The sequence below is a fragment of the Mustela nigripes genome, chromosome 17, assembly GCF_022355385.1.
Source record: "Mustela nigripes isolate SB6536 chromosome 17, MUSNIG.SB6536, whole genome shotgun sequence".
Classification (NCBI taxonomy): domain Eukaryota; kingdom Metazoa; phylum Chordata; class Mammalia; order Carnivora; family Mustelidae; genus Mustela; species Mustela nigripes.
Window position 1 is genome coordinate 4190831 of NC_081573.1, and position 24660 is coordinate 4215490.

General features: G+C 48.2%; 2 protein-coding genes across 2 annotated transcripts; both read left to right on the plus strand.

Moving 5' to 3' along the window:
* Window positions 1–215: 215 nt before the first annotated feature.
* Window positions 216–7777, plus strand: KLK13 (kallikrein related peptidase 13). Its single transcript, XM_059381572.1, has 5 exons — window positions 216–267; window positions 4187–4376; window positions 4578–4846; window positions 5911–6047; window positions 7527–7777. The coding sequence occupies exons 1-5, from the start codon at window positions 216–218 to the stop codon at window positions 7713–7715; spliced, it is 837 nt and encodes a 278-aa protein (XP_059237555.1). The 3' UTR covers window positions 7716–7777.
* Window positions 7778–20444: 12667 nt separating this feature from the next.
* KLK12 (kallikrein related peptidase 12) lies at window positions 20445–24660 on the plus strand. The gene is made up of 6 exons (XM_059383375.1): window positions 20445–20473; window positions 20643–20698; window positions 21156–21315; window positions 22287–22546; window positions 23455–23588; window positions 24505–24660. The coding sequence occupies exons 1-6, from the start codon at window positions 20445–20447 to the stop codon at window positions 24658–24660; spliced, it is 795 nt and encodes a 264-aa protein (XP_059239358.1).

Here is a 24660-nt window from a genome sequence, read left to right on the forward strand (position 1 = left end):
GGCGCACGCTGCGCCAGCCCCTCCTACCTCCCTACTGGGGCTCCCCACGGAGGATGGAAATTAGAGAAGGGGTGCAGATTCCAGGGCCAAGGTTCTTAGTGAAGGAGAGATTACAGGAGCAGAGGTGGGGCAGAGATGGGGGTTCAGCCAGCCCTTAACCACCCCCCCCCAACTTCTCAGGCCCCGCCCGCCCTGCTCCCCACCCCGGAGCTGCCATGTGGCCCCTGGCCGCGGTGATCGCCTTCTTGATGGTGGCCTTGTCAGGCGGTAAGAATGCGCGGGGGTGGAGGCGGGGTGGCCGCCGGAACAATGGTAGGAGGGGTCTGGCCAGATGGAGGGGGCGTGGGAGCCCGGAGCTCCGCCTACCGCCCACTCGGGGCCGGGTCCTGTGGGGACAGCCCCCGAGAGCTTCCTGCTTGTCCCTGCATGACCTGGTTTTCCCGCCGGGGTGAGCCCACCATCCCTGGCTCCTTCCTGGGGCGTCCCAGCTCTGCAGGGGGGGGGGGGGCTGCTCTATGTTTAAGTCTCCTGGATCTTCCCTACCAGCCCCTTTCCTGATTGCCCGCCTCTGCACTGGGAAGCCCACTCCCACCCGCATCCCTTGGTCCCTCAGCAGCCTCCCTCACATTCAAGGCCTTCCTGAGAGCATGAAAAGAGTGAGATTCAGGTACAAATTAGCAATGAGCAAGTAAGTTAGCTTCTCTGTTTATTTCATCTGTGAAATGAGAACATAGACGTCCCTACTACAAAAGGTTGTAGTGAATATGAAAATAAGCTAGTGCACAGCAGATAGAAGGGGCTGGCAAGTTAGCCTTGTTACTTTATTAGAAGTACTCACTCTTTCATTTTCAGCCCCTTCCAGAACCTTCCAGTTTGTCCTTCCTTTAAACATCCATGTGACCCCATACCTGATTCTACCCTAAGTCAGTCCCAAAGATTTCTCCTGCCTTTTTGCAGGTATATTCTCTGGAAACCCCATTCAGGCATCATCAACCGTCCATCCATCCAACCAACCAACCAGCCACTTAACCAACAGCTGTTGAACTAGGCACTGTGCTGGGTGTTATACAAGCACACACAGTTCCTGCTCTTAATACCCAGAGCCTAGCGGGGAAGGATGCACACATTATTCAAACAATTACCCAAATAATTAGTTAATAATTAGTTACAACTGTGACAGGAGGTGATGGCTTCAAGGAGCCAAGCCAGGAGCCTAGAGATACAATAAGCTCCTGGTCTGAAAGGCCCCAGCCCAAAGAACTAGACCCCTGAACTGAGACCTGAAGGAGGGAGGAGTCCCCGGGCATCTGGCACTGGGCACGGGGCACCACCCTTGGCCTGAAGGTGGGGTGGTTTCTCTCCTTTGGCACCACTCCCAGGACTTGTGCCCAGTGTCCCAAGCCCCTCCTGGGTACCACGCCCTGGGCTAGGAGCTCCACATGCATCTTCTGGAGCCCTCAACAGCCTTATGAGGTAGGAGTACTATAATTAACTTCAGTTTCACACCTAAAAACCTGGGACTCTGAGACACCAAGTCCTGCCCCAAAGACACTGGTGACGCCTGAGTCAGTATGGGCTCCATATTGCCTGCCCTGTCTCCAGCATCCTAGACCAGGTTCTGGCAACCGTCTTCATTATTTTAGATCTAATGGTCTGTTTAGAATCAACTTTTTTTTTTAACTTACAGTATATTTAAGATTTTATTTATTTATTTATTTATTTGAGAGAGCAAGAACAAGCAGTAGGGAGGGGCAGAGAGATCTAAGAGAGAGAGAGAGAGAGAAGCAGACTCCCTGCTGAGCAAAGAACCCTATGTGGGCTCAATCCTAGGACCTGGAGATCATGACCTGAGCTAAAGACAGATGCTTAACCGACTGAGCCACCTAGGTGCCCCACATAACTTACAGTATACTGTAAGTAAAAATTTTATCATGGAGAAGAACCTCCTTTGCTATAAGTAAAAGGTAAGAGGAAAAAATGCATGCTGCACAATTTAACAAAAACCATGTTTCTTGGGTTGGACCATCTGACATTTCCAGTCGTCAGTAGTGTCCCCTTTGGGACCTCCCCCAAAACAGTGACTATAGATGGTTCAACTTAATAAATTTTAGGTTGCTGGGTAAAGGCTTCTGCTTCCTGGTTTTAGAGAGTTCAGGGGACGCCTGGGTGGCTCAGTCAGTTAAGCCTCTGCCTTCAGCTCAACTTATGATCCAGGGTCCTGGGATTGAGTTCCACATTGGGCTCCTTGCTTGGCAGGGAACCTGCATCTCTCTCTGCCTCTGCCTGCCACTCTGCCTGCTTGGGCGCATACTCTCACTCTCTCTCTCTCCAACAAATAAATGAATGAATGAAATCTTAAAAAAAAAAAAAAAAGAAGAAAAGAAAAGAAAGGAGGAAAGAAAGTGAGCTCAGCAAGGATTAGAGAGGTGGTAAAAGCAGAGTAGCCCCATCATGAGACTTTCTCAACAGACTCATACTGGAGGAGAACTGGACAGTGACTCTTATTCCCAAGGCTGCAATTTGATGTCACTCAGCCTCATCTCTCTACCCCCTAAAATGACCTCGTGCCCACCAATGACTCTTGTCCCCAGTTGTGAGAACCACTGAGCTAATCCTTATGCAGGTGGGGCAGCTGGCCCAGAGAGGAGGAGAACCTGCTAGTCACTGAGCTGGGGACCTCCTGTTGTAGCTAATAATTAATAACAGTCCCTGCTTACTGAGTGTTTGCTTTATGCCAGGTACTGTGCCCAATAAGAGATGTTTTCTTTTCCTTTTTTTTTTTTTAATTTTATTTATTTATTTATTTAAGAGAGATCACAAGCAGAGGGAAAGGGAGAAGTAGGCTCCCCGCTGAGCAGGAAGCCCAATGTAGGGCTCAATCCCAGGACCCTGGGATCATGACCTGAGCCCAAGGCAGACATTTAACCAACCGTGCCAACCAGGTGCTCTGAGAGATGTTTTCCTATTTTACAGCTGAGGAAGCTAAGGCTGGTGGTTTGTACAGGAGCACCCAGCCAGAAAATGGTACCTTTAGGATTGGGCTTTCTCTCTGGTTGTCAACTTCTGTGTCTCCTCCAATGCCAGACACTGTGCTTGGTCCTGGGGATATAGCTCTGAATAAAGCAGATAAGGTGCCTGTTGCTGATGGAGCTTACAGTCAAGCTGGGGAGATTTTTAAAAAAGTAAAGAGCCACATGAATTGTAAACAAATATAAAGAGAAATGAAATGGATAGTGACCATGGCTCTGATGAAAATCAGCTTGGGGGGATATAACAGGGAGTGACTAGTGGGCTGGGGAGGCCAATATTAGACCAGGTGGCCAGGAATCTGGGATGGCTTCTGTCTGAGCTGAGCTGAGCTCTCAGAGTCAAGAGGGACACAGACATGTAACCTGTCGATTCTGAGTGCCATCAAGTAGAATATTTCCTGTGTATGACGTCTTATGTCTACCCTGTCCAATATGGTAGCTTCTGGCCACATGGGACTCTGCTGAGCATGTCCAGTGTAACCGGTGTGGTTGAAGAACTGAATTTATTTCATTTGCATTAATTTAAATTTAAATATCCACATGGAGCTAGTGGCTGTCATATTGAGCAGCACAGAACTAGATGAAGAACTGTGTCTGGAGAATGGGTCCATGAATCTGGAACACGGTGTGTGAAGGGGAGAGGTCGGAGATGGGGGCAAGGGGGCTCTTAAGGGTCAGATGATAAGAGTCCTGCAAAGTTTGAATTTGAGCGGTTAGGTTATGGGTTGTGTTTAAAGCCATAGAGCTACCCAGTAAATACATACTGAAAGGATGGATGGATGGATGGAAGGATGGATACATACTTAGTGCCTACGTAGATGTGTAGGTCAGCCTCATTCTTATCTCCTGAAATCCATACCCATGGTGGGATGAAGAAATGCAGGTGAGGAGAAAGTCAGGCTTCTGCTTACCCATCAGAAGCTTCCTTGTTCAGGGAACTCTGAACCCCCAAAGGAGTTAGCACCTACCTGGAAAAGGAAATCATCACCTCTCTGCCCTGACTCATCTCCATTACATGGAAGACAGCAACTTCCAGAGGCCGACAAATGAATCATCAGTTCCTGGTCATCCAGAGCAAAATTCTGACCCTCTCCCCAAGCCCAGCTCCTCCTTTCCCTCTGGATCCCAATTCCCTAACATTTTCTCTTCTTTACTAGGCATCTCACAGGAATATCCCAAGATTCTCAACGGCTCCAATGGGACCAGCGGGTTTCTCCCGGGTGGCTACACCTGCCGTCCCCACTCTCAGCCCTGGCAGGCAGCCCTGCTAGTGCAGGGGCGCCTGTTCTGTGGGGGAGTCCTGGTCCACCCCAAATGGGTTCTCACTGCCGCACACTGTCTGAAGGAGTATGTGGGGGTCAAGGCAGCATGAGGGTTGGGGCGAGAACGGGACTGGGGTGGTGGGGGAGTGGATCTGGATAGAGGATGAGGTCAGAGTTAATGCTGGTTGGGAATAGGATTGGAGTTGAGGTGTGGAAGATGTCTGGAGAGGAGAAAGGTGGTGGAGATGGGCTTATCCTCTCTAATCACCCCTTCCTGCACCCACAGAGGGTACAGAGTTTACCTGGGCAAGCATGCCCTGGGGCGTGTGGAGGCCGGAGAGCAGGTGAGGGAGGTAGTCCGCTCTATCCCCCACCCTCAATACCAGATCAGCCCCACCCACCTGAACCATGACCACGACATCATGCTTCTGGAGCTGCAGTCCCCGGTCCAGCTCACGAGCCACATCCGTGTCCTGCCTCTCTCCCACAACGACTGTCTCCCCGCTGGTACCTGCTGTCGGGTGTCTGGCTGGGGCACCACCACCAGCCCCCAGGGTAGGCAGCCTTACAGGTGGCCTGAGGGGTCAGTGGGACAGAAATGGGAGGGAAGGCTGGAGGAGGATTCCTTTATAAATATAAATAACAACAGATAGACAGTTATATGTTATATATCACATATATGTGTTATCTATCTCCATATAAATATAAATTTATAAATATAGTTATGTTACATATATCCTTTTAACAAATGTCTATAAAGTTATATGTATAGATTACATAGTTCTATATCCTTTGTAAATATGTATAAAGTTACATTATATATCCCTTATATAAATGTACATAGAGTTGTAAAGTCATAGATTATATATGTCATAGATCAACTATCATATAAACCTATATATCCTTTATCTAAATATATAAATTAATAAAAACAAATATGGCAATATATGCCATATTTCACATGTATATATAAATATATATCACTATGCATTTGTATATACAGATTATACAGATTTTCTAAATCATAAATTCTATTATTTGTGTATTTATTTAAATATGTTTGCATATAAATTTTGTATTATATAAATTATACATAAATATATTTAAATAAATATGTGACTTGCAAATTTGAAATCTCGGCAGGTATTGATCTGTTAAATGTAAGGAAATGTAGGTTTATCCTTTGTGTAAAAAGGACACATGCATGAATAGAAGGTTGATCCTTATAGCAACAAGGGCCCTTTGCATCTCCTTCTTTGTGCCCAGGCTTCCTCCTGTCTCATTCCCTCTTCCTCCCTGACTTGTCATCTTTCTCCCCTGTTCTTCCCATCCCCGGCCCTCTGTCTCACCATCTCCCACCGTCCCTCTCCTCGGCTCCCGACTTTCTATGGCTTTTCCTTCCCAGTCTGCATGCATTCTTTCCATCTTCCCTTCCACTTCCCTCCTGTTTCTCTCCATACCTGCCTCCTCCATCACTTTACCCAGACACATGCTCCATCTCTCTACCTCTTCAACACCATCCCCTTTGCATCCGTTTTCTACAGACTCTCCTGTTTAACTCCCACCTCATAGTCTGTCCTAGACAGACACCCTTAGACCCTCCTCTCTCTCCTCCCCAGTGACTTACCCCCAAACCTTACAATGTGCCAACATCCAGCTACGCTCAGATGAGGAGTGTCGTCAAGTCTACCCAGGGAAGATCACACCCAACATGCTGTGTGCCGGCTCAAAGGAGGGCGGCAAGGACTCCTGCGAGGTGAGAACAAGGGGGTAGTGGGTTGCCGTGGGCCAGGAGGATGGAGGTGGGGACAGATGCTGAGGGGAAAGGACTTGCTTCTAGCCTTAGGGGAAGCAATCTTTTTATTATTTTAATTTTTTTAAGATTCTATTTATTTATTTGACAGAGAGACAGCAAGAGAGGGAACACAAGCAGGGAAAGTGGGAGAGGGAGAAGCAGGCTTCCCACTGAGCAGAGATCCCAGTGTGGGGCTCAGTCCTAGGACCCTGGGATCATGACCTGCGCCAAAGGCAGACACTTAATGACTGAGCCACCCAGATGCCCAGGCAGCAATCTTTTAAAATGGCATTTCCTCTAGTACTGAGGGTCAAGATAAAAAGAGAGTACCTGTCGCGGGAGAATATAATTCACTGTAAGCCTCAGCTTTTGGTGGACAGTGGCTCTCCAGATTCCTGTGTTGAGATTCATAAAGGTTGGCATTCTTTCAGTTACAAGTGACAGAAACCCATCCAACTAGCTTAAGCAAGACACGCTGGCTTTTTTAACGGAAAACTTCAGGTGTGTCTTGTTTCAGGTACAGATGGATCCAGGTGCACAAATAATGTGTTTAGGACTCTGTCTCTTTTCAACTCTGCTCTTCTCTCTTGTTTTTGTCTTCATTCTCAAATAAGCTTTTCCCATACAATAGCAAGATGGCCCCAGCAGCTTTGGGCTTACATCCCACCCTCCTACGCTACTTGACTAAAAAGAATTTTCCAATGGTTTACATGAGCATTTTGAGTATGAGTCTCACTAGTCTGACTCAGGTCATGTGTCCTGAACCGTCACTCTAACCAGGACTGTGCGATTCTCTGATGGACCAAGTCTGTCATGGGACTATGTGGGTCAGGAAGGGGCAGGGACAAACAAGTATTGAGGTAAAGGGAGGGGCCTTTCCCCAAAACAGAAAATCAGGAGGCAGTTCCCAAAATAAGGGGAAATGATACTATATGGCTGAAAACCTCCACAAACACAAGAAACAAAACCTATGTCCAATAGAGGAGGCTCCTGAGATTGATTTTTCGGTCAGTAGGAAAGAATGATGAATGAATTAATGATGTGTGCCTTGACTAATCGATGATGTCTGTCTTGGGTCCAGGGCAGAGAAGTGGAAGTACAGGAAGTACATATGTCACATACAGACCTGGATGAGTTTACTCAGTAGTAAGATGGCGCCAGGGAACCATAAAGCCACAGCAGGGTGGGGGTGGGGTGGGGTAGGAGTGCCAGAGAGCCAGGAGTGGGTATTAAAGTGACGTGTCACCACTCTAACAGACTGAGGAGCAGAGAAAAACATGGAGAGAGAAGCCTCTTAATCTTGGTCTCCATGCACATCCAGCTCCATTTTTCTTTGTTTCTCTTTCGGTGTTAATCCGTTCCTCCGTGTTTGTCGTCTTGTCTTCCCTGTTTCTCTCTCACTCCACCAAGGACCCCACCTCTCTCTCTTCCCCCACTCAGGGCGACTCCGGGGGCCCCCTGATCTGTAACGGAACACTCCATGGCATCATCTCCTGGGGAGACTTCCCATGCGGGCAGCCCAACCGGCCTGGTGTCTACACTCGAGTCTCTCAGTATGTTCTATGGATCCGAGACACAATTCGAAAACATAGAACTCAGGAGCAGAAATGGACGAAGAGCCCACAATAAAAGCCAGGTTGGCTCACCTGTCTCCTTCCTCCCTGCGTGCCTTCCTCACTCCTTTGCCCCATTAGCCCAGCCCTTCTCGGCCCCTCCCAAAGTTTCACTTAACCAGTGATCCGTGTTCTCAATGTGTCCGATCCCAGTGGATGTTTCGTGTTTCAGAAGCATCCAGTCACTCCCGGTATCATGGTGTCCCAGGTACTGCATCCGGAAACGCCTCGGTGTCCTCAACATTCCAACCTGGACAGTGTTCCACGACTCCTGCTGTCAGCATAACCCCAGATGGCCATCTGAATGTTCTGTCTGTGGGACACCCTTAATGCATGCATTGGCCCATTTCAACCATATTTCATGTCCTGTGAATGGAACGTCCTTGACAACATTCTACACCCCTTCAAATATTCATTTATTGCCAACATTCTAGACACTTCTCTGTTTGGTGCTCAAGAAGGTTCTAAACTTCCGTGATAGTTCATACTGAAAATATTCTCTTGTGTCCAGAATCTGCCCCAACAATATTCTAGGTGCATCTGAATGATTAATCACATCATAGCTAATATTAAATCCTCATAGAAGTTCATTCTCACATAGTTTGGGGTCTTCCACGTGTCCTATCCCCCACTTTGCCAGTTTTCCCTGTCCCTGAATCCCTATGCCTACAAAAAATAGTACACAAGATTGGTGTTTTAGGGTTCAGTACCCAGGGGGCCTCCATGTCTAGACCCTATTAGCTGCCAAGTACCCTGTCCTTTTCTCTCCCCCACCAAGCACCTTTGTTCAGTGACCCCAAATGCAGTGACTAAATGCTCAAGTCACCAAGTCCCTGCTTTGAACAAAACAGAACTCAGCGCCCCTCTATATTTTTTCATCTGTAAAAGGAGCACATCATTTCTCCTCACAGCACTGTTATGATGAATGTCAAGCATTTCCACCCTTATTATTACTTGCATGGTTCTCTATAGAATATCACCTTAGGGTGTCAACAACAACCCCTCAAATTTTCAGTGTCTAAAAAAGTGTTACCTTTGGGGTGCCTGGGTGGCGCAGCTGGTAGAGCATATGACTCTTGATCTCGGGGTCCTGAGTTCAAACCCCATGCTGGGCACAGAACTTACTTAAAACAACAACAACAACAAAAGTTACTTTTTTCAGCATTTGTTCTGTGGTGACCATCTGTAGGCACCCTCCTGGGTGTTGGTAATACTTTATTTGTTGTATTGGTGCTGGTAAATACTTTATTTACCAAATACCAGCACTTATCACCAGGCACTGTTGCAGACACAGCTGCTAAACAGTTAATTAGATAAAACTTCTGCCTCATAGAGCTCATGTTCTTTGAAAGGAAACACAATTAAAACAAAAAACAAGGAGATAGACTGAAGTGGCAATGTAAACCATGGCAAAAAAAGCAGAGATAAAGGATAAGGAATGTTGGGTTGGGAGAGTGAGTGGAGTTATTTTATTTTTTATGTAAGTTCCATGCCCACATGATGCTTGCAATCACAAACCTGAGATCAAGTCACATGCTCTACCAACTGAGTCAGCCAGATGCCCCAGAATTGCTATTTTAAATAGGTTGGTCTGGGGAAGAGACCTTAGGTGGTAACATTAAAAAGCAAAAAATAAAACAAACAAAAACACGGAAGGATGAAGGGAGAGAGGCAAGTGCACATCTGGGAAGCAGTACCCCATGCAGAGAACACCCATGCAAAGGCCCTGAGGCAGGAGCCAGCCTGGCACATCTGATTTGGGAAAATGGTGAAAAGGTTGGTGTGGAGGTGACTGCGCTTCAGGAGCTCAGGCAGGAGGTGAAGTTTCTTGGACCAGGTGATGTTCTAAGAGAAGTTAAGGGGGGGGGGCAGATTCTGGATCTGCTTGAAGAGATTGTTGGACAGTGCTGACATCAGATGAGGAATGTGAGAGAAAAGACAGCCAAGGAAACCTCAATGCTTCAGCCTGAGCAACCGCATACTAAACGAAGCTGCTGTTTACTAAAACTGGGGAAATTTTGTTAGGAAGAGATGCAGAGAAATACTGGGAGTTTTTGTTTTGAACTGTTTATCAGTCAAGTGACAATAAACTCTGCCCTCGAGGCCGCTGCCATCGGTTCAGGTCATGATCCTGGGGTCCTGGGATGGAGCCCCACAAAGGGCTGCCTGCTCCCGGGAACCTGCTTCTCCCACTCCCACTCCCCCTGCTTGGGTTCCCTCTCTTGCTGTGCCTGTCTCTGTCAAATAAATAAATAAATAAAATCTTATAAATAAATAAATAAATAAGCAAACAAACAAACTCTGCCCTCAGGGGATTTACAGAAAATCAACAACTAAACTAAATAACTGAATTGTGAGTATTTCTATGTGATAATAAATGTTATCCATGAAGGATCTAAAGGGGTTTCGAGTTAGACAATTAAGAGGGTAGGCTGTTTCCCACAGGCAGTCAGCAAGGGCTTTTCGGAGGAGGGGGCATTTGGCTGAAGACCTAAAAAGTCAGAGGGACCCACTTGTGCAAAGAACAAGTAATCTCTCCGAAGGAGGAAGCCATCATCCTTTGGTGTCCACGGTCCTCGGTTCCTATAGGGGAGACTGTAGTTTAGTGTTTAAAAGCACACACACAGGCTGGGGACTCCTGGCTGGCTCAGTTGGTTGAGCATAAGATTCTTGATGTTGGGGTTGTGAGTTCAAGGCCCACACTGGATATAGAGATTACTTAAAAATAAATTAAAAATAAATAAATAAAAGCACAGAGAGTGGAGTCTGAAGGATCTGGTTTTGGATGGGAAGAAACTAGCTTTTGGGGAGTCTCTGTTTCCTTCTCTGGTACTAACAGGACCTACTGCTCTGGGTTGTTAGGAGAATGATTGGCATTTAAAGCCTGCCCACATCAACTTCTCATTCTGTGGGAAAGCAGCATGAAGTAGCAGCTGAGAACAGAGTTTCTGAGGCCAGGCTGCCTGGATGTGAACTCCAGCTCTGCCACTTACTTAACCCTATGACTTACTTTCTCCGTGCCTCAGTTTTCCCATCACTCAAATGGGTATAACACTGGTACTTAACACCACATTGCATAAAGACCCAAAAGCTAAGGGTCAAACCATAAAGCTAATGGAAGATAATGGAAGAGAACATTTCTGTGCCTCAGGGGTGAAGAAAGACTTTAAAACTTCAGATGGACTAATCATAAGGCAAAAATTGTTTAATTTGATGAAGGATTTTCTGTTCAACAAAAGACAACAAGGACAAAGTAAATCAATGGATGGAGATACTTGCAAAGTGTAATACTGACCTGGCATTGGCATCTAAAATGTGCAAGGACAGTGCCTGGGTAGCTCAGTTGGTTAAGCGACTGTCTTCAGCACAGGTCATAATACTGGAGTTCCAGGATCCAGTCCTGCATCAGGCTCCCTGCTCAGTGGGGAGTCTGATGCTCCCTCTGACCCTCCCTCCTATCATGCTCTTTCTATCTCTCTCATTCTCTCTCTCAAATAAATAAATAAAATCTTTAAATAAAATAAAAAGTACAAGGAAATCCTGCACATAAACAAGAAGGACACTCAAGGCTGTGAATAGATTTGCAGAGGAAACAAACAGGAAGGTAAGATGAAAGGTGTACGTACTCATTAGTCATCTAAGAAACACAAAAGCAAGTAACAATCCCTTTATGTTTATTAGATGGATTAGAAATCTTTAAAGTGAAGTAACTCATGTATTGGCAGGGATGCAGAAACAATACTTGAGCGCACAGCTGGTATGAACAGACACTGTCCAGTTATCTTGGAAGGTAATTTGGCACTCCTTGGCTGAATTAAGTCTATGTACACCCTCAGACCCAGAAGTGCCACTCCTGAGGTCTATCCTAGGGCAATGATCATGCAGATCACAAAGAGGCAAACATGAAGGGTCTGTCACTCATCTCTTTGTTGTGCTGGGAATTAGAGGAAAACTAAGCACCCACTCATGGTGGGGCAGGGAGGGGGGTAGATGTCAGAAGGTGGAGAGCCCTATGGATGGCCACATGTGATCGTAATCTTAAAGGTACAGTGCTTGATACCAATCAATGGTGAAAATTAAAAAGACTGACAATATTAAGAGTTGACAAAGATATGCGGCACTGGAAGGCTTAAACACTGCTGGTGGCAATGCACAGTGGGTTAACCACTTCCGAAAACATTGGGCAATTTCTTATAGAGTTAAACATACACATCGTATGAATCCTGCAGTGCCACTCCTAGGTGTCTGGCTAAGAGAAATGAAAACATATGCCCACACAATGATGTGTGCATGCATGTTTACATCAACATTATTTGGAATAACCCGGAAACTGGAAGAAACCCAGATATCCAACAACTGGTGAATGGATGTGGGCTGTTGTACATCAGCACCGTGGGATACTGCACAGCAGTAAAAAGCAATGAACTCTTGTCAGGAAAATGCAAAAACACGGGTGATTCTGATATGCATTATATTAGTGAGAGAAGCCAAACATTTATGTGATGGTCTAAAAAAGGCAAAACCACAGTGGCAGAATGTAGATCAGTGGGAGCCTGGGGATAGAGGAGGGAGGGAGAGCTTTTGCAGAAGGAGTGCAGGGCAGCCTAAGGATGGGCAGGAAGGTGAGAGGTACTGTTCTATGTTTTGATTATAGTGGAGGTTGCTTGATAGTGTCCAGTTTTTGAAATTCATCAAATGGAATGCCTGATATGAATGGATTTTAATTTAGGTAAATAATGCCTTCTTTAAAAATGAAAACAAAAGCATAGTTCTGAACTTAAAAATGAAAACCTGTATACCACAATACTGCTGAAATAAATTCAAACTACACAGAACTCTACATAGCATTTTTCACATAAAATATACTTGGTAAGAATGCATGCTAATAGAAAAAATATACAACACCATGAATGTATTAAGTGCTACTAAACTATGCACCTTAAATTGTGAACTTTACTTGCGTGTATTTAACTTTACCTTTTTAATTTTTAAAAATGTAACATTTTATGTGACTCACATCATAGTGTTTAAAAAGTTGTGCAGTACGGGCGCCTGGGTGGCTCAGTGGGTTAAGGCCTCTGCTTTCGGCTCAGGTCATGGTCCCAGAGTCCTGGGATTGAGCCCCGCATAGGGCTCTCTGCTCAGCAGGGAGCCTGCTTCCCCCTATCTCTCTGCCTGCCTCTGTGCCTACTTGTGATCTCTGTGTGTCAGATAAATAAATAAAATCTTAAGAAAAATAAAAAAGCTGTGCAGTAAAAAACCCAAGAGCAGAAGGTACACATTAATTAAGGGTATGTAACGAAGGATACATAGTATGTATACTATATATACTATGTATCCTTAACAAAGGATATACACAAAGAATGTATACCATACATACTATGTATCCTTTGTTACATTACTATGTAATACACAGTATGTGTAGTATACATACTATGTATCAAAGGATACATAGCAACAATGATAAGAGCAAAGATACAGTAACAAGAAACAATAGCAAAGGATAGTAACAAAGACAACAGCAGTGATGTAGTTTTAGAATACAGGTGAGGTTCAGTGGCGTGGAGTCTGGAACCGAACACCAGGAAAGAATTCTTGAGACATCCTTGGTGCAAAATGGTGGTTTATTAAAGCATGGGACAGGACCCGTGGGCAAAGAGCTGCTGCGCTGGGGTTGTGAGGGGTGGCAGGTTATGTACAGTGGGGTTGGGGGAGGTAAGGAAAAAAGGAGGTTTCAAAAGAACTTTCATTGCTAAAGAGGACCTACAAGATACCGAGAGACCTTGAGTCCCTGTCATTGTCAAGGTCTTTCCCTCTAGCAAGGTATTAATTAACATTTAGTTGGAAGATTCCTAAAGAAGGTCACATATGTCCCACCCAGGAGTGGGGGTGGGGGAAGGTAGCCGGGTTTCAGTTTGTGCTTTGTCCTAAGACAGCCTCCTGTTCCCTCATTGGCAGGAACACACAGTACCAAAGAAACAGCAAAGACGCACAATGGTGAGGACAATAGCAGAAGGGGAAGGCGACAAAGGGAATAGGGGAATAAGGAAAACAAAGAAGGACTTGCACGTATCACTCACAGCGATGTGCCACCAGCGAATTCCTCTCTCCACACCCGAGGCTTTAGATCTAAATATATTCTTTTTTTAAATAGCACCTACACAGTGAGAGGGGTTTCGGGAGGACTAATTGCATTAATATGTGATAAGCACACAGAGCACCTGGCACTGAGCGAGTGATTACTGAGCGGTGCTCCCATTAGTGCAGTCATTGTTCTCACGGACAAAATAGTTATGATGATTTGTCTCCAAGGCCCCCGAGCCAGAGCTGCCAGCCTTGGATGACTTGGGAGCAGCCAGCTGGGGATTTGGGAAAATGGGAGGAGGCCGCCCAAATCTTTCCTGCGGAACAAAAAATAATGACATACCTGAGTTGGAGATTCTGCCTGCCAACAACACCTTCCTTAATCCGGGAAGGCTAGCCAGGTGGCCAGGCTTCTCACGCGCCCCTCCGCCTCCCTCCCTCTCCCGGGATTTTGCAGCCACTTGCCCTCCTCTTCCTGTTTTTGCTCAGGGGAATTTTAATAACAATGGGATCCCGCACGGGAGGGATTAGGAAAACCTGTGGTTGTTGAGGGAGGAGCTGGAAAAGTCTTTTGGAAAAGACTGGAGAAGGGACTGAAATCCCGGGGAGTGTGTCAGAGGCATAACCATGCTTACCAGCATTGGCCTGGCGGGCCAAGCCCCTGGTTTTGTTTTGTTTTGTTTTCCTCCCAAGGTGCCAGGTGGGGAAATGTCAGCTCCTAGACTAGACGTAGGCTAAGAAGTTCTTCCCCTCTTGTCTGAAGGGTCCAGGCCAAGCTCAGCCAGCCACTTTCCCTACTGGGATTCCTTTTATGAGGGGCTGGGCTGGACTTTTGAGCCTAATAGAGATATTGGTCTCATACCTAATCCCAGTGTGTGGGGGTGGGGTTCTCCAACACCATCAAGCAGTTGTCCCACAATTCATAGTAACTACACTATCTACCAGGAGGTAGTGTCAGATTGCACGTGTAGATGACGGGCTCAGTCAGGCAAGACTGCCCACACCCCTTGCCTTCAGATGCCAGTCTCAAATCCAAGTTCTTTACCTGTCCTGGCCAAGTGCTATACAGACTGGAGGGTTCCATGACCTCCTCCTTGAGTTTAATTAATTTGTCAGAGCACCTCACAGAACTCAGAGAAATATTTTACTGACTTGATTATTGGTTTCTGTAGAAGGATAAAACTCAGAGCAGCCAGGTGAAAAGAGATGCGTAGAGCAAGATCTGTCAAGGAGCTTCCTTGACCTGTCTGGTGTGCCATTCTCTCCGCACCTTCAACCACCTGAAAACTCTCTGCAGCCCCCTCCTTTTGGGTGTTTGTGGGGGCATCCCTGCATAGGCACAATTAATTAACTCATTGTCTATTGGTGATTGAGTCCACCTGCAGCCCCCATCCCCTCCCATTCTTAGGTGCATTCACATGACAAAAGACACTTTTTTTTTCTTTCTTAGGAAATTCCAAGAGCTTTAGACTTTGCCGGGAATGAGGACTTAGACCAAAAACAAACTTAAAAAAAAAAAAAAAAGATTTTATTTATCTATTTGACGCAGAGAGAGAGAGACCACAAGCAGGCAGAGAGGCAGACAGAGAGAGGGGGGAAGCAGGTTCCCCACTAAGCAGAGAGCTCAGTGCGGGACTCTCAGAGTCCTGGGAATCTCTGAGTCTCTCAATCCCAGGAACCTGAGATCATGACCTGAGCCACCCATGCGCCCCCAAAAACATACTTCTTATCCTGAATCACATTATCACGGGGGCAATGAGCATACAAACCCAAAGTCAATGACAAGACAAAAGAAGCAGACAGACTGTGGGTGGGTAGACAGGGAGGGAGGCCCAGATCAGGATTTTTGGAGAAGAGATAGTGAAGGATAATGTTGTAGGCACCCACAGAAAGAGGATGGACTCCTCCATCTGAAGTTTGGCCCACATGTCAAGACTGACATGCTCCACACACACCACCAACCTGTTCTCAGACCCTACTCACTCCATCTTGTATCCTCACCACTCATCTGGTCCTCTGCTCTGGGTCCCTCCTGACTCTGTGAGGTGACCACAGTTGGCACTGTGAACAGGCATCTAGATGACCACCACAGGGTCTTTCTCATCATGCTGTCCTGCTCACTGGCCCTGTTGTCTGCTGGCAAACATGCATTTGGAGTCATGCTGCTTGGCACTATATTTGCTGAGATCTGCGTCTGCTGTAGACATAACTGACCCCAAGTCAGAAGCTTCCATAGTTGGCCTTCAAGAACAGAGGTATGAGGCTGGGGGCTTCCATCAGGTGGCCCTGGGTAGCATGTCTACACCCAGACCCATCTGTGTGTCTCTTCCCAGCTCAGGAGTTCTGAGCTGAGGGTTGGGAGGTGCGGGGAGGGACCTGAAAATTACAACCCTCTAATCACACTGTTGGTTCTCTTGGCAACTAGACTGCTTTTTTCTCCACGAGTGACCAAAGCAGCATAAATTCTGGTAGGGTTAAAAGAGGATTTCGACTCAGGTCACGATCTCAGGGTCTTGAGATAGAGCCCTGGCAGGCTCTGGGCTCAGCGTGGAGTCTGCTAATGTCTTTCCCTCCCTTTGCCATGCAAGACACCAATGGCTGCAGAGGGCCAGACCTCTGGATGCAGATTTGGGGGCCAGGAGCCAGGGAGCAGTTAGTGGCGGTGGCAGTGTTGGGATGGGATGTCTCAGAAGAAGGAAGGGACACTGAATCCTAGGGAGAATCAGTATCCCAAGGATCCAGAGCAGAGGAGGACCAGATGAGTGGTGAGGATACAAGATGGAGTGAGTAGGGTCTGAGAACAGGTTGGTGGGACAGTTGGGGAGCTGTTGGATGCACAGACCTGAAGCCGGGAGAGACTAAGAACCACCCCATCCCAGGTGACATGTGAAACTGTCCTATGTATGCAGTCAGTGCCAAGAAGAAGGCTTAGGACAGGCCCCGGGGAACGCCCTTGTTTGTAAAGTCACTGGGGGAGGAAAAAAGGCCTATTCATAACTGAGAGGCAAAAAGTGGGAGGGAAACCAGAAATGCATGAAGGAGGAAGGAGCAGGCCACGTGGAAGGCTGCCTGAAGGCTGAGTAAGGTGAAGACCAGGAGACCACGGGATTGCCCAACATGGAAGTCTCCAGAGACCCAAAAGACCACAAGCCATGGGGGCAAACGGTGAGTATATTTCCATGGATAAGTTTGGCTGGAAAGGATGGAAGAGAAAGGAGGGCAGGCTCTGAGAGGGGTGGGGGCCACTGGTTTTTATGTGACTCTGTGGTCCCAGTGTCACCCAGTAGAAAGGCACCCAGGGCATCTCGAAACGTTTGTTGAGTGAATGCATGAGTGAATGAATGGGACAGAGAAATAGGAGAGAGAGAGGTATAGAGATAGAGACAGAAGACAAAGTACAGCACCAAGCCATAACTGAGAAAAAAAGTTCTTCACAGCTGAGAACAAAAGATTCTGTCATCTAAGTCAGCTTTGAAAATTCCTTCTTCAGAAAGAAAATGGGAAAGGTAATTTTGAGACTATCTCCAGTTAGTGTACCTGATATCCTCACCCATGTCTTGTTGCCTTGTTTGATAAGCCCAAAGGAAGTGGTGTGTGGACAGGGAGCTTCCTCCCAGCCCCATCTTTCAGATGAACAAACTGACATCGAGCCAAAGCCTGATGGTCCCCCAGTGAACCATGGCATGAACTGAAGTTTCAGCCCAGTCTGTAGGATTCCAAAAGCTATCCTAATTTGGAAACTGTAGGAACATTCCTATATTCCTCTCTTCACCACTGTACTTAGTCAGTTAGCCATTCATCTGTCCATCCACATCTTTGAACAATGATTAATGATATAGGCTCTGGAGACAGCCTGTTTGAGTTCAAACTCTGGCTCTAGCACTTACCCGCTGCGTAACTGTGGGCAAGTGATTTTAATCTAGTCCTGCCTCAGTTTCCACCTGGTGATGGTCTCCATGCTGTGGGCCCTTGCCCCAGGTGTCAGCATAGCTGAGTTCTCTCTTGGGAACAGGCTGCATGTCAAGCTTACAATGATGTCCAGGAGTCAAGTACAGAGCTCAGCACTTGAGAGCTCTGGGGGGGGCTTCCCAGGGAAGGTGGCGAAGGTGCTCGGGGCTTGCCCTGAGTACGGGAGGTGTGAGCGCGAGGCTGTGAGCTAGTCCATGACCTCTTGAAGCCTCCAGCTACAAAAGAAGGGATTGGCTTTTTCCAGAAGCCACAAGCTGCAACTGTGTGTCAAAAGAGAACCACTAAGTAGCCACTCCCCACTCCCTAGAGCCCCGACACCACCAACCTGCCTTTTATACCATGAATGTGCCTGTTCTGGACATCTCACATCCAGGGGTTAATACGAGATGTGGCCTTTGTGACTGACCTCTTTCACTGGGTGCGCGGTTTTCAAAGTTCATCCACATTGTGGCAGCTACCAGTGCTTCACTCCTTTTTCCAGCTGAATAATATCCCATGGTCTGGAAAGACCACATTTTTTTTTAAGATTTTTTATTTGACAGACAGAGATCATAAGTGGCAGAGGCAGGCAGAGAGAGAGAGAGAGAGAAGCAGGTTCCCTGCTGAGCAGAGAGCCTGATGCGGGGCTCAATCCCAGGACCCTGGGATCATGACCTGAGCCAAAGGCAGAGGCTTTAACCCACTGAGCCACCCAAGCACCCCAGGAAAGAACACATTTTGTTTACCATTCATTATGGGATAGACATCAACCTAATGGGTATGGAGTCTCTTCTCGGGGGTGGGGGAAGAAAATGTCCTGGAATTAGATTGTGGTGATGTTGGCACAGTGTGTCGAATGCACTGGAATTCACTGAGCTGTGAACTTGAAAATGGTTCAAGGGGCGCCTGGGTGGCTCAGTGGGTTAAAGCCTCTGCCTTCGGCTCATGTCATGATCCCAGGGTCCTGGGATCGAGCCCCACATCGGGCTCTCTGCTTGGCAAGAAGCCTGCTTCCCCCTCTCTCTCTGCCTACCTCTCTGCCTACTTGGGATCTCTGTGTGTGAAATAAATAAATTAAATCTTAAAAAAAAAAGAAAGAAAGAAAGAAAGAAAAGAAAATGGTTCAAGTGCTAAGTCTTATGTTATGTGAGTTTTACTTTAAAAAAGTAGAGGCTCGGGGTGCCTGGGTGGCTCAGGGGGTTAAGCCTCTGTCTTCCACCCAGGTCATGATCTCAGGGTCCTGGGATCAAGCCCTGCAACGGGTTCCTTGCTCAGCGGGGAGCCTGCTTCTCCCTCTCCCACTCCCCCTACTTGTGTTCCCTCTCCCACTGAGTCTTTCAAATAAATAATCTAGTCAAATAAATAAAATCTTAAAAAAAAAAAAAGTAGAGGCAGAAATAGTAGATGAGAAAGTGGGGGAGAGAGAGAATGAGAGGTAGAGATCTGTATGAGAGCCATAGGTTTGGGGTTTTTTGCCAATATTTTATTTTAGAGATTTCTTATTATTTGTAAGTAATTTCTATACCCAATGTGGGGTTTGCACTTCAAACCCTAAGATCAAGAGTTGGCATGCTCTACTGACTGAGCCAGTTAGGTGCCCCTGCCAGTATTTTAGAATCAGGAAATGTCTTACCATAAATTTGTATTTCCAGCTTCTCTTGAAACCTGGCAGTGCTGGTGTGTGTCCAGAGGGTAGCTCCGGACTGGAGCTGAGGGTGAATTTTATTACATGTAAATTGCTTCTTAGTAAACACACAGAGCTCCAGACATCCAGAAGTAGAGAGGGTTTGAGTTAGACGGTGTCTCAAAGCAAATCAAAAGCAGAAGACAGCACAGATTGTCTTGTCCCTGGTTCTCCCTTGGTCCCCTGTCCCTTTCTTTCTCAGTGGAAGCCTTTATGCAGGGAAAAAAACAAACAAACAAACAAACCAGAAACTTTCATGGAATGAGATAAATCGACCCCACACGGATAGTGGGATTCTCTGTAGGCAACAGGGTGGACGGACTGTGTGTTGAGAAAATTCAATTAGAATCAACCCCAGTTTGGAAACCTCTTCAGTCTCTTCCTGATCTCCGATTTCGAAATCTCTTCCTTCTCTTCCCTATCTGGGCTCTCTCTGTTCTTGCTCTCCCTGTCTCTCCCTTCCAGGGTTCTGAGCTCTTAGCCACTCACCCTCCTGCATATTCCCTGCACCAGGTGGGGAGGGGCCTGGGTGTTGGCACCCCACCCTCCCTGAGCCTTCCTCACCCGGAATGGGGATTTCTGAACCCAGCTTCCAGATCACCTTGAGTCATGGGTCTCTGGTGCTGGCTTGGACAGGAGGGTAGAAGTGTGGTTGGGTCTCCCCCCTACACACACAACCATCCTGGGCCCTTACCCTGCTCTCCCCCATTTAGTTTTAAAGCTCAATTAGGTGCCATTAACTGAGAAGAGTTTCTATAGGATTAGAGGGTGCCCCACCCCATGTCTTCCTGGTCCCCTTCCCTCAACCCGGAAATTGCATGGGCTGGGACAAAGAGAGTTAAAAGCTGTGTCAGCTGCCGGTCTGGGACAGACAGACAGAAGGAGGGGGACAGGTGGGGAAGCATGACAGCTGGCTGAGAAGCCAGGTGGACAGTGGGAGAGTTGACTGGCAGTGTGGCAGGTGGATGACAGGACAGGCAGGTAGTGGACAGACAGCAGAGACAGACAGGCTGAAACTGTGACAGCTACATGGAAGACTCAGCATGCAGAGGGACAAGGTGAGGAGGGGGCAGGTGGTCACCAACGGGGTGACACCCAAGACAGACAGAGAGGGAGACAGGCAGGCATCCTGTCCTCTTGGCAGTTTGCTGGTGGGAGGGGTGGGCAAAACATGGGGTGGGTTGACAGGGACAGGGCCATCTCTGAGTTTCCGCCCACATTTCCCAGGACCTGGAGGCAGGCCATCCTGGGTTCCAGCATCCTACTGCTCCTTTCTGTTACTGGTGAGTTCCCCAGGGGGACAGGGGCCCCAGCTCCCCTTCCAGGTCTGGTTCCCCCAACCCCCCCCCCCCCCGCCTGGCACAGAGGAGGGCAGGGGGTTACCTCTGTGCCTCCTATCACCTCCAGTTTTCCAGGTCCTGTCACCACTATCTTTTGATCTGTCTCTCCTGTGTCTTCCTGTCACAATGCTTCTGTCCTTTTTCTGTGTATCTCTGTCTCTGTCTTCCTCTTAACTTTAAGTAACTCTCTTTTTCTCTTTCTCTTCCTTTCTGTGTGTCTGGGCATTGCTGGGTCTTTTCATATTTGTCACTGGGTCTGTGTCTCCCTGTCCCTAACTCCCTCAGGGGCTCTCTTTCTCTCACCTCTCTGTGTCTTCATCTCTGCATCTCTCTTCTTATCTCTGATTCCCAGTCTCTAGATCTCTGACCCCATCTCTCTGGTCCACACCCCTGTCCTCAGGGCTCAGTCAACCAGCCAAAGAGAAGATTACCGAAGGCAAGGAGTGTGTCCGTCACTCGCAGCCTTGGCAGGTGGGGCTGTTTGAGGGCACCAACCTGCGCTGTGGGGGGGTCCTCATTGATCGCAGGTGGGTCCTCACAGCGGCTCACTGCAGTGGAAGGTAAGCCCCTGTCTGGGTGGTCCCTTCCAGGGGTAGGCAAAGGAAGGATGGTGGGAAGGGGAGCCCTCAAGGTTGGGATCAGGAGAAGGCAGAGCCAAGGAGTAAGGAGATGGTCCTGCAACAAGAAGGTCTGAGGTCAAAGAGTAGGACTTCCTCAACAATGGGCCTGGGGTAGGGCTAGGCAGGGAGGGTGGGTGGAGGGCAAGAAGTGTCCTGGAGCCTACCCACCCACATGCTCCCATTCCCTTGTGTTCCCTTTCCTTTCCAGATAACCTCTGTCACCACCTCAGCCATGCCCAGTCTGAGACCCTCTCTGGGTCTCAGTGGTCCCATCTGTAAATGAGGGGATTGGGCTTTCTAGGTCCGAAACTCTGAGGTTTTTTCTTTTTTCTTTTTTTTTTTTTTAAGAATTTATTTATTTGTTTGACAAAGAGAGAGATCACAAGTAAGCAGAGAGGCAGGCAGAGAGAGAGGAGGAAGCAGGCTCCCTGCTGAGCAGAGAGTCCAATGTGGGACTCGATCCCAGGACCCTGAGATCATGAGCCAAAGGCAGAGGCTTAACCCACTGAGCCACCCAGGTGCCCCTGAGGTTTTTTCAAAAAGGGAAGTCTCAGACATGAAGAGATGGATTGATTCAGGGACAGAACAGAGAGAGTCCCCTCGTTCCGCATTCACTCCTTCCGCTGAAGTTGCTGACAGCCCAGGCAGCCTCTAGGTGGTGGGAACAGAGCAGTGAGCATGACAGTTGGATATCTCTGCCTCAGCTAAGAGAATCAAGAAGGGACAGAGAGGCATGGGCTCAGGGAGCACAAGTAGGCAAATGGGAAATGGAAAGATGGTGATAGAGGTGGGAGATAGAGCAAGCTTGTGAGAGAGTAAGGACAGATACTGAGGGGCAGAGCAGTGGAGAGAGGTTGGAGGGCCTGGGTGCCAAGGCCAGCCCACCCTCACTGAGCCATCTTGACCCCCAGCAGGTACTGGGTGCGCCTGGGGGAGCACAGCCTCAGCAGGCTGGACTGGACGGAGCAGATACGGCGCAGCGGCTTCTCTGTGACCCACCCTGGCTACCACAGAGCCCAGCATAACCATGACAATGACCTCCGGCTCCTGCGACTGGGCACCCCCGTCCGCTTGACTCGCAGTGTTCAGCCACTGCCCCTGCCCAACACCTGTGCAGCAGCTGGCACCAAGTGCCAGATCTCAGGCTGGGGCATCACCAATCAACCATGGAGTAAGGGGGCATCAGGGTCAGGGCTCAGGATGGGCAAAGTCTGGGGTGTAGGGCCTCATGCCATTTCAGCAGAAGGATGCATGAGGGTCAAACACGAGGACTGTGGTTTGGGATCAGAGATCATGGTGCACCAGGGATCCTGGAAGTCAAAATGGTTAAGGGGTTGGGTATAGAGTCAGAAGTCATGGGTCGGGATGTGGCTGGAGGCCAGAGTGATGGCAGGGGTCATCAGACTGGAGCAAAAGACATTTATAAATAAGATCTTGGGGTCATGGGTCATGGACTCTAGTGTTAGAGGTCACTGTAGAGTTGAGGACTTGGGATCCAGATGTTGCACAAGCTGGCCATAATCTGAGGGTGGAAACTGGGATTCAATTGGGGATCATTGGCCTGGGATTGGAAGCCCTAGAGGTTAGGGGTCATGAGGTCTAGGGTCAAATAAACAGGGATAATAAGTCACTTTGGAGTTGGGACCAATGGCTTACTGCTTGAGTCTGAAAGTTTAAGAGAAGACAAGGAATGTGGGGTCTGGACACAGAGAGGGAACATGAGGTTAAGTTCGGATCTAAGGATAACAAGATTGAAGGTAAAAGGTTACAGCATCTGTAATTTAAGGAGAAAAGTGGGTCTGGATTCGTTGCTTCTGAGGTTGGAGGGACAAAGGGTGTCTTGAGTTAAAGCACTCAGAGTCATAGGTTGGGAGACTGGGTCAATGAACTAGGGCAAGGGTCACTATTAAATGAAGTCATAAATCTGAAATTTAGACGTTTGCAGATTGTAGTGGGGGTGGGGGAGGTCACAGGAAAAGGGCAGGGTATAGACTCATATTTGGCTTCCTTGAGTAGAGGGAGGTGGCCCCCAAGTGGGGAACTTTGGGAAACCCTATGGGTTCTATCTTCCACTCCCAGACCCATTCCCGGACCTGCTCCAATGCCTCAATGTCTCCATCGTCTCCAGTGCGACCTGCCGGACTGTGTTCCCCGGGAGAATCACGGACAACATGGTGTGTGCCATAGGCACGGAAGGGGCGGACGCCTGCCAGGTGAGTGAATGTAGGCAATCCGTGGTCACTCAAGGGAGGACATTTGGGACAGCGCAGGGAGGATGGGGGGCAGACAGAGGTGGTCAGAAAGGGGAGGCGCAGGATAAGGCAGGGAGAGCAAGGAGATGGAGGTCAGAGAGGAGGGGTGGGTGGTGGAAAACGGAGGGAGGGAACAGAGAAGGAAAGATGGGAGGGGCACCAGGAGAGGGAGAGGAAGAGAAGACCCGGGAAGGCCGAGGGTGGCAGGGACTTGGAACTGAGGTGTGTAACCAGTTGTCTCTCCCCATACCGTCCTCTAACTAATGTCGGCCCAGGCGAAAGTGAGAGGATCTAGGATGGAGGCCGGAAAGGAGGCTGGTGGACTCTTCTGCGCTCGAGTTTCTGCTACTTTTCTCCCTGGGGTCCTCCAGGCTGGAGGCTGGTTGGAGGCTGCCCCACCCCACTGGCTAAGGCTCCAGCCTTTGTGCCTGAGAGAACATTTATAGCTCCCGATTTGCTGGGATTGGTCACTGATGGCAGTACTCTTTCCCTCATTGGTCAGGACACCAGCCAGTCGTCTTCTACAGAACTCCTGTTCCTCACCTCCTTTGCTGGGATTGGTCACTGAAAATAGTGTCTTCACTCATTGGCCAGAGCTCTAGGCATTGTCCTTGAGAGACCCCCCTCCCCCACCTTCCTTGGAGTCCTGCTTTCCCTGGGTTTGGCCGCCTGGGGATGGTGTGCAGTGCGTTCTTCCCTGTTGCTCAGTCATTGTTGTGGAGAAAAGACGGGGAGCACAGCAGTGCTCTTCTCTGCTAACCAGCCTTGGAACCTCTGTCTTCAAGGCCTGGGAATGGGTGTGGGGGTTGGGGAAAGGACAATGGGCACAGGATTTCTCCCTTACTCATTGGGTGTTTCTTCTCTTTCTGCATTCCAGGGCGACTCTGGGGGCCCCCTGGTGTGCGGGGGAGTCCTTCAGGGTCTGGTGTCCTGGGGGACTGTGGAGCCTTGTGGGCAAAAAGGCATCCCAGGGGTCTACACCAATATTTGCAAATATGTGGACTGGATCCGGATGGTCCTGAGGAACAACTAA

Excerpts from the sequence above, each read along its gene's own strand:
- KLK13 (XM_059381572.1), top strand. The coding sequence starts at position 216 with ATGTGGCCCCTGGCCGCGGTGATCGCCTTCTTGATGGTGGCCTTGTCA. Across the intron at positions 4,847-5,910 it reads CACCACCACCAGCCCCCAGG|TGACTTACCCCCAAACCTTA; the intron begins GTAGGCAGCCTT and ends TCTCCTCCCCAG. Across the intron at positions 6,048-7,526 it reads GCGGCAAGGACTCCTGCGAG|GGCGACTCCGGGGGCCCCCT; the intron begins GTGAGAACAAGG and ends TCCCCCACTCAG.
- KLK12 (XM_059383375.1), top strand. The coding sequence starts at position 20,445 with ATGGAAGACTCAGCATGCAGAGGGACAAG. Across the intron at positions 20,699-21,155 it reads ACTGCTCCTTTCTGTTACTG|GGCTCAGTCAACCAGCCAAA; the intron begins GTGAGTTCCCCA and ends CCCTGTCCTCAG. Across the intron at positions 23,589-24,504 it reads AAGGGGCGGACGCCTGCCAG|GGCGACTCTGGGGGCCCCCT; the intron begins GTGAGTGAATGT and ends TCTGCATTCCAG.